The sequence below is a fragment of the Mobula birostris genome, chromosome 7 (assembly GCF_030028105.1).
Source record: "Mobula birostris isolate sMobBir1 chromosome 7, sMobBir1.hap1, whole genome shotgun sequence".
Classification (NCBI taxonomy): domain Eukaryota; kingdom Metazoa; phylum Chordata; class Chondrichthyes; order Myliobatiformes; family Myliobatidae; genus Mobula; species Mobula birostris.
The window spans coordinates 84,451,288-84,464,172 of NC_092376.1; the positions used below are offsets into that span (position 1 = coordinate 84,451,288).

The 12,885-nt window shown below is 42.1% G+C and overlaps 1 protein-coding gene across 1 annotated transcript in view; it reads left to right on the forward strand.

Moving 5' to 3' along the window:
- Nucleotides 1–12,885, forward strand: part of cnmd (chondromodulin) — an 83,301-nt gene that overhangs the window by 12,398 nt on the left and 58,018 nt on the right. Inside the window, exons 3-4 of the mRNA XM_072264371.1 lie at nt 6,434–6,574; nt 10,663–10,776. Of these exons, the coding sequence (XP_072120472.1) occupies nt 6,434–6,574; nt 10,663–10,776 (255 nt within the window). The remainder of the gene's footprint in view (nt 1–6,433; nt 6,575–10,662; nt 10,777–12,885) is intronic.

The window sequence follows — 12,885 nt, forward strand, 5'->3', positions numbered from 1 at the left end:
TGTTATAAATGCCATCTTCTACTCATCCCCCTGGCAGATGCAGATCAGGTTGGATTATCCAGTTTGGTGAAGAGCTGTAAGCTGTAGTGTGTTTTGAATGCACTATCCATCAAGGGGTGAGATTCTCAGTGGTAATTTTATTGAGTTCACAATAGTCAATGCAGAGACAAAGACCCCATCTTTCGTTTTGACAAAGAAGAATCCTGCACCAGCTGGGGACCGGGATGGTCGAAAAACGCCTTGTGGGGTTGAAGCACTTTCGCAACGTAGTCATTCGTGCTTGTGTCTCAGTAGGCGAGAGGGAGAACGATGACTTCCAGGAGGTGTTCCCAGGAGGATGTCAATCGCACACTCATGTGTTCAGCGAGGTGGCAGGGAGCTGGCTTCCGTTTTACTGAAGGTGATGGCTAAGTCCTGTGGGAGGTTGGTGAGGTGGAGAGTCTTCTCTGTCTCAATGGAATTACAGGGTGAAGTCAGGCAGGTGGTGTAGCATGCGAGTCCACAACTCAGCAGTGAACCAGATGACCAGGTGAAGTAAGGTCATGAGTGGAGAGGCAGGGGTCAACCAAGATGAGAGGAGTTTTAGATGAGTCAATCAGGAGAAATTAGATGGACCTGTGGTGCTCTCCAATGCACATGTGCATAGGCTTTGTGTGCGTTCTGACTATCCCAGACCCCAAGGGATATCCATCAATGGCCATGATGTAGAAGGGGTAATAGATGGGCTTGGTAAGGATTTCAAGCTGCATACACAGGGTCCAGTCCAGGAAGTTGCCTGCTGTAGCAGAGTCCATCTGAGCCTCCTGTACATTTAGAGTATTTGGGGTGCGGAGTCGGACTGAGCGGTGAGTTGGGTTAAGGTGCTGGAACAAGGGGCTGGAGGGGAGCTTACCAGATAGAAGACCCCTCATCTCTACCTGGTGCTATTTTCTGAGATACAGGGCATTTGATGCATTGGTGATCAGCTGCTTCACAGAAAGTGCACAAGTTGCTCCTCTACTGACACTTACGCTCTTTGTGGGGGGGTGGGGGGTTAAGGGTGCTCTCCCTAAATACACGGGTTTTGAAGGTGTTAATGGTGCAGCCTGAAGTAGTTCTGGAATCGAACTGGGGTTCTAGCAGATGACCTGGAGGGTTGTTCCATGAGATGCTTGTCAATACAGAAGGACAGAGTGATGAGGCTTTCAAGGTTGGTGGGCATCTCCCGGGTAGGTAGTTTGCTTTTCAAGTGCTCCGAGAGGCCGTGATGATAATGAACCAACAGCACATCTGCATCCCAGCTGCACTCCGTGACAAAGCTTTTGAATACCATAGAGCAGCCCAGCACCAAGTGTGAGCCTTGATGCAGATACACTGCCTCCCTTCCTCTTCCCAAATGGTTGAAAACCCGACACATCTCAGTGGTGAAAACCTCACATCTGTTGCAAATGGTGGTCAAAAGAGAGATGACAAAGGCAATCTTGACAGAGTCCGTAGAACACAGAGGTGACTGAAGCTCAAAATGTAAAACACAATAGGACAGAAAGTTGCAATATTGGGTTGGGGATCCATCAAAGCATTCAAGAACCAAAGTCCAGAGCTCAAAGGAACTCAATACAGCCACAGGGCTCCTGTATTGGAATGGAGAGTTGGTTGAGAGTGGTGAGCAGATGGTCAATGGTTTCCTGCTGCTTCTGGATCGTGGGTTCATGTTGACGGCCAACTTCCTTTAAGCAAGCATTGTCAGGAAATGCAGAGGAGGCTTCAACCAAATGCATTGCAATGGAGACGATAAACCAATGAGCAATAACTTTACTAACAAACTGCAATGAAGGGCCACAAAATAAGAGAGAGCAAATATTTCACACAACAAGGTAACTGAAGACTAGGAGTAACTGGCTGAGGCTGGCTGGTTCGAATGAGTGAACAAGGATTGAGGGTGCAAGCTGTGTTTAAATAGGCTGCAGGTGATGTGTAAGAAATGAGTGGCAGGTGACTCCTGTTAGCTGGGTGGAGACTCGGAGGTGCCTACCGTGCAGGCCTGACATGACCTCCATTTTCAGGAAGTATCTCCCCTTTACCCCCACTCTGGTTGATGGAGCCGAAACTCCACTATCAGGAAATGTGTCCCCTTCCCCCCAACACACACACCCTGGTTGATGAAGTCCATACCAGGAACTCCTCCATTTCCTGCACTTCTACGCTCACTCTGCCTCCCCACAGTCAGGGAAGGAGAAATCCGCATTTCTCCTTAGCTTTCCTCCCACCAGCCTCCTTATTTAACACAGCATTCCTCAAGAAGGCTGACTAACACCTCTACTTTCTGAAGAGACTGGAGACCCTTTGCAATTATTACTCACATCATTCTACAGATGTGCAGTGGAGAGCACCTTCACATGCTGCATCACTGTTTGGTACAGAAACTGCACAACGGTGGGCAGGAAAGCTCTACAACAGGTAGTCAAAACTGCCCAATGCATCACTGACACCAGACCATATCCACTGGCATCCACACTAGGAGCACCAGACTCAGAAACAGATACTTTCACCAAGCAGTAAGACTGATCAACACCTCCACCCATTAACTCCACCACTACTTTGTTATTTCCTGCCAATCAGCTTATGTACAGCCTTGTGTCACTTTATGGACATACAATCAATCTATGTATATAAGCTATCTTATGTACTTATATCTATTGTGTTTTTTTAAATTATTATTGTGATCATTATCTTTTTGTGGTTTTATTGTGCTACATCAGCTCCAGAGAAACAATTATTTTGTTCTCCTTACACTTTGGTGCAGGAAATGGGATTAAACAACCTTGAATCTTGTATCTTGAACCAGCTGTAATGTGATCATACCTCCAGTCAAATCCTCCCATCCCCAGTCCTTTCAGTTTTCCAAAGGATCCTCTCTCTCTGGGACTCCCTACGTTACTCATTCCTCCCTACTCATCACTCCTCGGGCACCCACTCCTGCATTTGTAGGAAGTGGAAACCTATCCCAACATTTCCTCCCACACTCCATCCAGAAATCAAAACAGCTGAGTTCCTCCATGAGCTCTTTTTGCTTATTTCTTGGGTCTGAGTGTAAGGCATTATTGGATAACCTTGGGCTTTTCAGTACGGTATCCAAGGGGTGATCTTATGTAGGTGTATAAACCTTTAACTTTGAATTAAAAATGAATTAATCCAGAGTAATACATTAAATGTAACTGCAAAATATAGACCGACACAATTAGATGTATACCTGATAATGTGCAGAAATAGATTGTGACTTTGGCTGATAGAGAAAAAGGTGAATGATTGAAATCACCCATCTGATTTTAACTGCCATAGAAACAGAAAATCAGGAGAAATGCAAAATGGATTTCCAGTTTGCTCTTGCTTATTTATGTCATCAGAATCTAATCCAAAGGGCAGATAACAGACTTAGAGGAAGATGACATACTGTTACCCCGGAAACAGCAGAAACGTTTGTCTCTCTTTTTGTAAAGTAGTCTGAAAGGGGGGAATATTGCTCAGCTGTCATCATCTAATGTCAGACTTGAGCCACATTAAATCCTGTAAAAAATGCTATAAAAGAAATTACATTAGTAACAGGAAAAGCTTCATGTTGAACAAATGTCTAAAAATAAAACAGCAGGCCTGACCAATTTATTTATCCTGGCCATTTTGAAAAATTTGTATTGCTGTTGTTACGTACCCCGTAACTGGGTTGCCAAACCAGCAGAAATGGATCACTCAGTTGGAGTCTGGATTACTAGAACTAAGAAAGTTTTATTAAAGAAACAAGCAACACAGTACTCTAATCAAAAGGATAATGAATGCAACAGTTCAGCAATGATAAACATACATGTACACAGAATTCAGATAACAGGATCAATCAAGCTCTATTGTTGTCTAGGGGTAAATGACCAGTTTCAAAGTGACACAAAGTTCAGTTCAATTTACTTCAGTTCAGTTCGCAGTAATCGCTGCCGTGGTGATGGACAGTGGGGGGGAGGAGGAGAGAGAGCAAAATGAATGAATATTCAACACAGCTTCCACACAGACCTTCGCAGTCAGCTTTCGGGCGAGTCCTTTGCGATGTCATCTGAGGTCACCAACCGTGACCCCTCCGTTTCCAGATACGATCGTTTCCCTGCGGTGAACCTGGCACCCAGGCAAGGGTGGACACACACCAGGTTCCCGCCAATCGTGCCTTTCCACCCTGTGCATTTATGGCCCGGTACTTCCCACCGACTTGTGAGAGACGCACCGCTTCCAGGGTCTTGTTACCTCGGGTGTCGTGTGTGTGTCCTGCCTTAGCGAACCTGTCCCTTTTTATTCCCCTGCTGGGGTATCGCCTGTCCATCACTTCAAACAGTTCAGGGTTCAAAGGGGGAGCCGATCTTGACAGCTCTCCCTCCTTCATTAACATCTCCAAATGCTGCTCCATTGTTTTCCTTATCTCTCTCTCTCCTAAAGACAGGTGGCAGACCAACTGCTGATCCCACTGGTGCCAGCACAGGACAGCTACATCTTAATCTATGTGTATTCTTGTCACACTGTTCAGTACATATTTTTCAATATGAGAAACAAAGAAACAATGATAATGCAGAATGATTTATTTCACATTCAAAATGAGCCAATAATTCATTTAGTGTGTGTGATATTTTCCTTTATCAAGTCTGCATTCAGTGTTCCTCAATGAAGTTTAGAAGTGTTTCAGTGGGTCATACCACACACTCATTCTTCCGTGCTGAGAAGTTTGATGAAGTGGAAGCAGGCAGCCAAGCCACCGTCTTCTACATGAGCAGAAAAATTGTACAGATCTGCCACCATTTACTTGCACACATTATAGTTGCAGATATACTGCAATGAATCAGAACAGTTGGTTCACAGAGAGCACTAATAAAACAATTAATTACATGAATGTATGTCACATCAACACTGATGATATATTAAAAATGAGGCCATTGAACTGGCACTTAACAGAAGGAAAGGTATTCAAGTGTACATAACCTTTATGTTTGATAAGTGATACCTTATACAAGATAGGTGTCTTACAACATTCATTCCTCTGCATTAGTATAGCAGTTAAATGGCTAGCTTTTTCTTCTTTGCAGTTGAAATTACATAGCAATGTAAGCCTTTTTAAATTTTCATGAAGGCGCAAATTTCAGATATTTGCTAACATGGGCAGCACTATGGCACAGCTGCCTTACTGTACCAGAGACCCAGGTTCAATCTGACCTTCACTGTGTGGACTTGTAAGTTCTTCCCGTGACTGTAAGGGTTTCCCCTGAGAGTTCTGATTTCCTCCTACGTTTCAAAGGAATACACCTTGTGTGTCGGTAAGTGGTCAACTGCAGGATTTGGGGGAATATGGGAAACATAAAGTTAAGTAATGTTATTGAAATATAAATGTGTGGTTGATGGTCATCACAAATTCACTTGGGTTAAGGGACCTGTTTTCATCTGTATCTCTGGGGGATGATTAACAGATAGAGCTTAATCATGCACATAGAATAGAAGAGTACAACACAGGAACAGGCCTTTTGCCCATGATGTTAAGCCAAACTAATTAAATGAGTAATTAGATGCTTATCTAAACTAATCCTTCCTGCACAATGTCTATATCCCACTATTCTCTGCACATTCATTGGAGCTGTTTAAATGCCTCTATGGTATATGCCTTGACTACCACCCCTGACAAGCACATTCCAAGCACCTACCAATCTCCTTTGAACTTACACCCTCTCACCTGTAGAATTAGATATTTTGACACTGGGAAAAAGATACCAGCTGGCTCCCCTATCTATGCTCTCACAATTTTCTGAACTTCCATCATGTCTCCTCCCAGCCTCTGCTTCTCCAGAAAACAGAAATAGTCCAATTTGTTCACAGAATCAAACGAGGCATGGATAGGATGGAAGGCTTTCCTAATCATCAGTCAAGTTAGCTTTTAAGCACCTCTTAGGAGCTAGTTTAAGAACAGTCTGTGAGTCAGGAAATAATAGAGTTTTATCTTTAGCACATTTGAAAACTGATAACTCATTTGAGAGCAGAGAGTGAAGTAGATAGCCCCGTGCATTTGGAACCAGAACTGGTTTGGTTATCTGGGAAACTAGGAATTTTCTAAATGCAATCCTATCACATTGTCTTTTCAGCATCTTTTAGTATTCACAGCAACACTGACAAATTCCATATCACTCCTCCACTCGACTCTAGCTGAAAAGAAGCTAAAGAATTAACTTTGTTTATCTCTCCATACATAGTACCTGATCTGCCTAAGTTTTCCCAATATTTTCTATTTTTATTCTGTTAAAAGAGGAATCAGTTGTCTTACTTCGTCATATTTATACAAAGCAGAAATACACAGCCATCTTAAGCAGATGTTGAATGTGCAGTGCACGTTCCATTCATGGAACGTGACCGATTGCCAATAACACCACTGTTCTGATTGCAGGTGTACAATATGCATTATAGCATGAGCATCAATGGAAAGGTAAAGGATGCATCGCTGGAGATTGACACTGAAAACAACCTTGAGACTTTCAGAACTGGAAGTGGTAATGAAGAGGCAGTGGAAATTCATGATTTTCAAACTGTAAGTCAAACTGTGAATTAAATCTTAAGAAATGTTTCCATAGTTGACACCTTTTAAGAATGCAGATATGAATAGACATGGATGGCACCTTGTTTACCCATTCCTCATTGGATTTGACTCTGCCAAATCCCTGCTCTTGTCCACCAAAACAAATCACTAAAGAAAAACAAGATAATTCTGAAATGCAGAACTAACTTCCAGTTTCTTTCCTCTCTAAAAGTTGCCTTTTAGATTTTTTCTCCCATCTCCTCCAATGAGTGCAAAGAGCCCATGGAATTTTATTGTCAAAAGAACTGAGCCTACCAAATCTGTCCTACTCCCAAATTCACTTTTTTCAACATTTCCTCATCCCCATAATGCCCTCTGCAAACTTGTTCTGCACATCTCTAACCCTTCACTGTATTGCAATGGACTACTGACCATCCAATTTCCCTTCCTATCTCCTTTTGTCAGGTGACACTGCTAATAGGTCTTATAGTTAGGTATTATGCCATTATCATTCACCTCCTCAAAATGCCAAACCATGCTCTCCATTCCTGTAAACTATTCCCCTGCCTCTAATATTCCTTTCTTCTCCAATCTTCCTATGCATGTTATCATCTCCCAAATGCACACACGACTTCATAAAAATTCTGAGTTTGAAACTTTCCAGACCTCTTCACACCACCACAGTGTTGATTAGAATCACTAATGGCATCTCAGTAATGTACCTCCCTTTGTCTTCCCTAACTATCTTACTGTCATTGACATAGTCACCTCACCTTCCTCTTCTCACAAGTCACCGCTGCCATTTGGTATTCACTTAGTTCATTCTTGGCTGTTAAACAATAGAGAGTGAACATTCAGCAATGGCTTCTCCTCATATCCACAGCTTTGCTTCCAGTATCCTTGACATCCTCCTACTTCTGCCTCTGAGTCACATCGTCCAGAACTCTGTCATTTTCCACATGAGTGGTGGAGACAACTAGCTTTAATTCACCACCTAATTTGAGCCACATCAGATTTTCACAAAATAAAAGACTGCCCAGCATACTGAATAAAAAAAATAAATATAGGGCAGACGAAAGTCACCATTTTGTGGTTATTTTCTACACCACAATTTCTCTCCTAAACTGTTCTCTATACTGGTCATCTGTTTCTCCTGTGTGATAGATATGAGTTCCCATCTCCATATTTCTGTTATCACAAAGGCTTTCTAGTTGCGTCTCCTTAACAATGCCTGATTCACACCAGCCCCATCTCATGTGCTGCTTAACCCTCAGAACTTGTCTTTGTTAACTGTAGACTTGACTCTCCCAACACACTCCTGGCTGGCCTGCCTCATTCTGCTCTGCAAAAGCCGGAAGTCATCCAAGACTGCTGTGTATATCCCTAGCTGCACAGTTCTGTTGACCCATAACTTTCCTGCCTGTTTAAATCACAGTAGTCTATGAAATTCTCATCCTTGCTTTTGAACACACTCATGGTCTTGTCCCCTCTTTTTTCTGTAATCTCTTTTGTTCTGTAACCTCTCAGCATATTTCTAGCCCTCTGATTTTGGCCATCATCATTCCCAGTTTTAATTGTTCTGCCATTGGCAATTTTGCCTTCAACACCAGCAGTACCATTTGAAATTCTCTCCTTAAGCCTCTCCCCCCACTCCTTTTCCAAGATCCCCTAAGACCTGGTTCTTTGATCTGACTTTGGGATTTCTGTCTTCTTTGTTTGTGTTCTGTTTTTATTTAGTAACTGTCTCAGCACTATATTTTGTTCTTCTATGTTCTCATTAGACACATTGAGATGTTCTTGTGACCTTTAAGGTCATATACATTTCTAAGTTGTTCAGGTTCTTGTTAATGACATGTATATTGATTCATAAGGAATTATACCAATCTATCTTTGTCTGAAATCATTTTTATATTCAAGTGTGTCTTGATTTGCTATCCAATTGCTATAAGTCAAACTTCAAGGAAGGAAATCTGATATGTGTCAATCTGCCATTCAGTGCAGTAGCAGGGGGCAGGATTTTAATGAAGCCAGGCAAAACAGAACTTTTGGCACATTGGCCTTCATAAATTAAAGTACCGATTGCAGAATGTGATGTTGAAGATGCATAAGACATTGGGTAAGGCCAAATTTGGAGTATTGTGTGCAGTTCAGGTCATTCACCTACAGAAAAGATATCAATAAGATTGACAGAGTACAGAGAAAATTAAAAGGATGTTGCTGGAACCTGAGTACCTGAGTTTAGGGAAATATTGAACAGGTTAAGACTTTATTCCCTGGAGCTTCGGAGAATGAGGGGTGATTTCACAGAGGTATGCAAAATTATGAAGGTATAGATAGTATTAGTACAAGCATGCTTTTCTACTGAGGTTGGATGAGACTAGAACTAAAAGTCATAGGTTAAAGATGAAAGGTGAAATACTTAAGGGAAGCCTAAGTGTGAACTTTTCAGTCTGAGGATGTTGAGAGTGTGGAACAAGCTGCCTGCAGAGGTAGTGGATGTTGATTGCAACTTTTAAGAGAAGTTTGGATAGGTACATGGATGGGAGAGGTACGGAGAGCTATGATGCAGGACAGGTCGACAGAACTAGCAGAGTAACAGTTCAGTATGGACCAGGGGTGCAGTGCTAGCCGGAGTGCACCCGACACATCTTTAAGAAAAAAGCCAAAATAAGCAAGCAAATTCATTAGGTGCCACCTGACACGTAAATGTCGGCCTAGATCAGAGGTGATTGCCGATTTCACTTGCTGTACGCGATGTTCACTCCTCTTTCCAGGGCACTGGAGCCTTTAGCTGTTCCATTGTTTGGTCAATTTTAATGCTAGCCCAGACAGGCTGAAAAGACAGGGCTGTCAGAATCGAGGTGACATGTTGAATCTACACAAACTTCTAATAAGATATAGGCGCTGCCGTGCTCCCTTTGTAATGACGGTTACGTGCTGGTCCCAGGACAGATCCTCTGACACTTTTCAGAGAGAGAAACGTCGATACTCAATGCTGAAGAATTTAAAGTTATTGACCCTCTCCACCTCAGTTCCTCTAATGAAGACTGACTTCTGGGCGGCACCTAATGAATTAGCTTGTTTACTTTGGCGTTTTTTCTTAAAGATGTGCTGGGTGCGCTCTGGATAGCACTGCACCCCTGGTATAGACTAGATGGGCCAAATAGCCTATTTCTGCACTGTTGTGCTCTATCACTGTATGGTTTGATGCCTGTCCCTCTTGGCTCCAAACATCCAGTTTCTAAGATGTTTCTGGCTTCTATTCTTCCAGTGCCCTTTGGGCAGAACAGGTTTTGTATTCTGCTTCTTGCAAGTTGCATTAGGCTCCTACAGCCCAGCACCGGGTTACTTTTCCATAACATTTCAGTCCCCTTTGGGTGAAAATGCTGGTTGCCTAATTTGAGATCCACACAGTCGAACCACGGACAAACAGAGAACTGACGATCTAAATTTCACCTCTAACGTTCCTTCACTGGGACAGGGGACGAATGATAATTGTCTTTGTGTTACTTTATGTAAAACAGTTACATTCCCTGACTATTTGGGAATCAATGCTTTTCTAAGTAATACCTTTATTAATGTAGTTTAAGGCACATTCCAATGAGCTAAATATATCAGGGCTAAGAAAGAAAGAATTTGCATTAACATGGTGTGTTATAATCTCAGGTGATTTAATATCATTGATGTGTTTTTTCTAAGCTGTGGTGTGGGAAATGGAGTACACAGCAATCTCCCAAAGCAGCAAAGTGGCGATGCTCTGATAATCTTCTGGTGTGGTATTATACCAGGGAGATATGAGTCGCAACACAAGGAAGAGCCCCCCTCATCCTTCTTCACATAATGTTTGCATCCACCTGAGAGGATGATAGCTTTACGTGTCCTCGGTGCAGCTTGAATTGAGTGCACAGGTCTCTGGAGCGGGGCTTCAACCACAGGCTCTGGCTCGGGGACTGAAGGCTGCTCTTAAGCTAGGGCTACTTGTTCCTTGAATAGCTTAGAACAAAACTGCAAATTGTTTCACTTTTTCTTTCTTCCCAGTAACATGAAAAGCTACAGACATGCATATAGATTATTAACTGCAGGTAATTTCTGTTGAACAGGGAATCACAGGAATTCGCTTTGCTGGAGGAGAGAAGTGCTACATCAAAGCGCAAGCTAAAGCACATCTGCCGGATATCGAGAGTCTGAAAACAGAAGCAGTTTCATTTGAGCTTGTAGGTGTTAAGTGGATTTGAATTTCTAATGATTTTAGATCTGCAAGACCCAGGTAACAAAATCTTTAGAAGGAGAAAGTGAATCTAATAATTCTATTTAGAGCTGTGGTTTGCAGCATCTTTCAACTGAATGTATGCATAAATTGCAGACCTCTTGATTTCCCTAGACCTCCTCGCCATGTCAGTCAGTCAAAGATACAGCCTGCTGCAGGGTAAGATGTTCCCCAAGAGTGTGACATTCAGATTTATAAGGGACGCTGGCCTAGTTGCTCAGATTTTATGAATTTCATACGCTGACATTGTTGAGAAAAAACATCTGATGTCTGCTGCCTGACAATCCATAAGAAAGGTACGAAATGAAAAACACAGAGATGTGTGCACAATGCACAACCGAACTAAACTAAATAGGTTAATGCCTGATAACATAGCAGGCAAGATGAATAATGGTTTATAAAGTAGGTTCAACTCAGGAATCCTTCATTTTAATCATGTAGTTTTTAAAATCAGAACAATTTGCATATGACAGGTTAGCAGTAACTCCATTATAAATGAGCAGCGCAGTACATTATACCTTCCCCCTTGTCTATTATTAGTAGCCAGAGCCCACCTGGACTAATTAATAGGATTACTGATATGCAAATTACATTCAGTTGAGACAGAAAGAGGTGGCACCTTAAATAATGTCTGTGGCAGGTTGGAAAATTGAAATAATGAGGATTCTATACATGTACTAATCTAGAGAAAGTGATGCTTAATTAGACTTTAATTTTTGACCAGTCACCTAACACCTTTCAGTCGAAGATTTCATAAAATATATAATTGCAATTTGAGGGACTATGTTCAATTAAGATTTTAATTGAAAAAATGAATGTGATTTTTATTAAATTGACAGGTTGTTAGGAAAGATAGTGAGAATTCTTGGTCTAAGGGCTCAGAAAACATTTTTGACCAGGATGGTGGGTTTACATCTGATAATCTGTATATAGTCTCACATACAGTAAGTATATGTGATTGCTATGAGCACTGTATGCTGCCAGTAGGAACACATTTAGTGCAAATACAAGTAGGAGAACTGGTCCCTGATGAGTTTGAATCTTCAGATGTAAGTTGCTTCAGTCTGCCTTAAAATGGTTAGATTAAGTAACAAACTCTAGTTGGAAAGGTGTCAGTGGACTGAAACAGGGCCGCTGTTTATATTGGACCATATAGGGACAAGCCAATTGTTAAAAGGCCTGCAAGAAATTTGTAACAATCGTCTGTCAATCTGAAGAGAAAAAGGAACATGACCGAAGGCGACATGACTTCCACAACAAAAACACAAACTGTATTCAATAGACAGATAAATAAAGCAACAAACAAGTGAATAGGAATAGAAACAGCATCAGAAGTAGGGCAGGACGTCCGCATCTACTCCGTCTTGAATTTACCAAAGCTGAAGGTATGGATCGGAAAACTGACTTTGCTAAGGGTCCCTCTTTAGTTATAAATTTAACAACACATTGGCCAACTGATAAACTAGGAGGTGAAACTATACAGATGTTGAATCTGAATTTAAAATCATGCACCAGTAGACATTTATCATATATAGCAGATATCAGAGGTTGCTGACATAAGAAAGTCTTATGGCTGGAAATGGCAGGACTGAGGAACAGCACAGAGGTACTGACCATGACTACACAACAACAGGCACTGAGCACAAGAGCAGTAGAAGCAGGAGTCTGTCACACCAGACAAGAGCCAAGGTGTAGACTGTGCAAGGAATCTGCTGAAACCATCCAGCACATAGCAGCAAGATGCAAGATGCAGGCAGGGACAGCATAGACTGAACAGCACAACCGGGCTGCAGGAACACCAGCGCTGAGTATGGATTGGACAGTCCCAAGTTCAAATGGGAGGTACCCGAGAAGGTAGTGGAGAATGACAGAACTAAGATCCTTTGGGAGTCCAAATACAGACTGATAAGCAGGTATTGGCCAACAAACCCGACGTATTAATATTGACCAAGGAACAGAAGAAAGCAATAGTAATGGATGTGGCAATCCCAAATGACAGTAACATCAAGAAGAAAGAATATAAGAAGCTGGAGAATTACCGGGGCTTGAAAGAGCA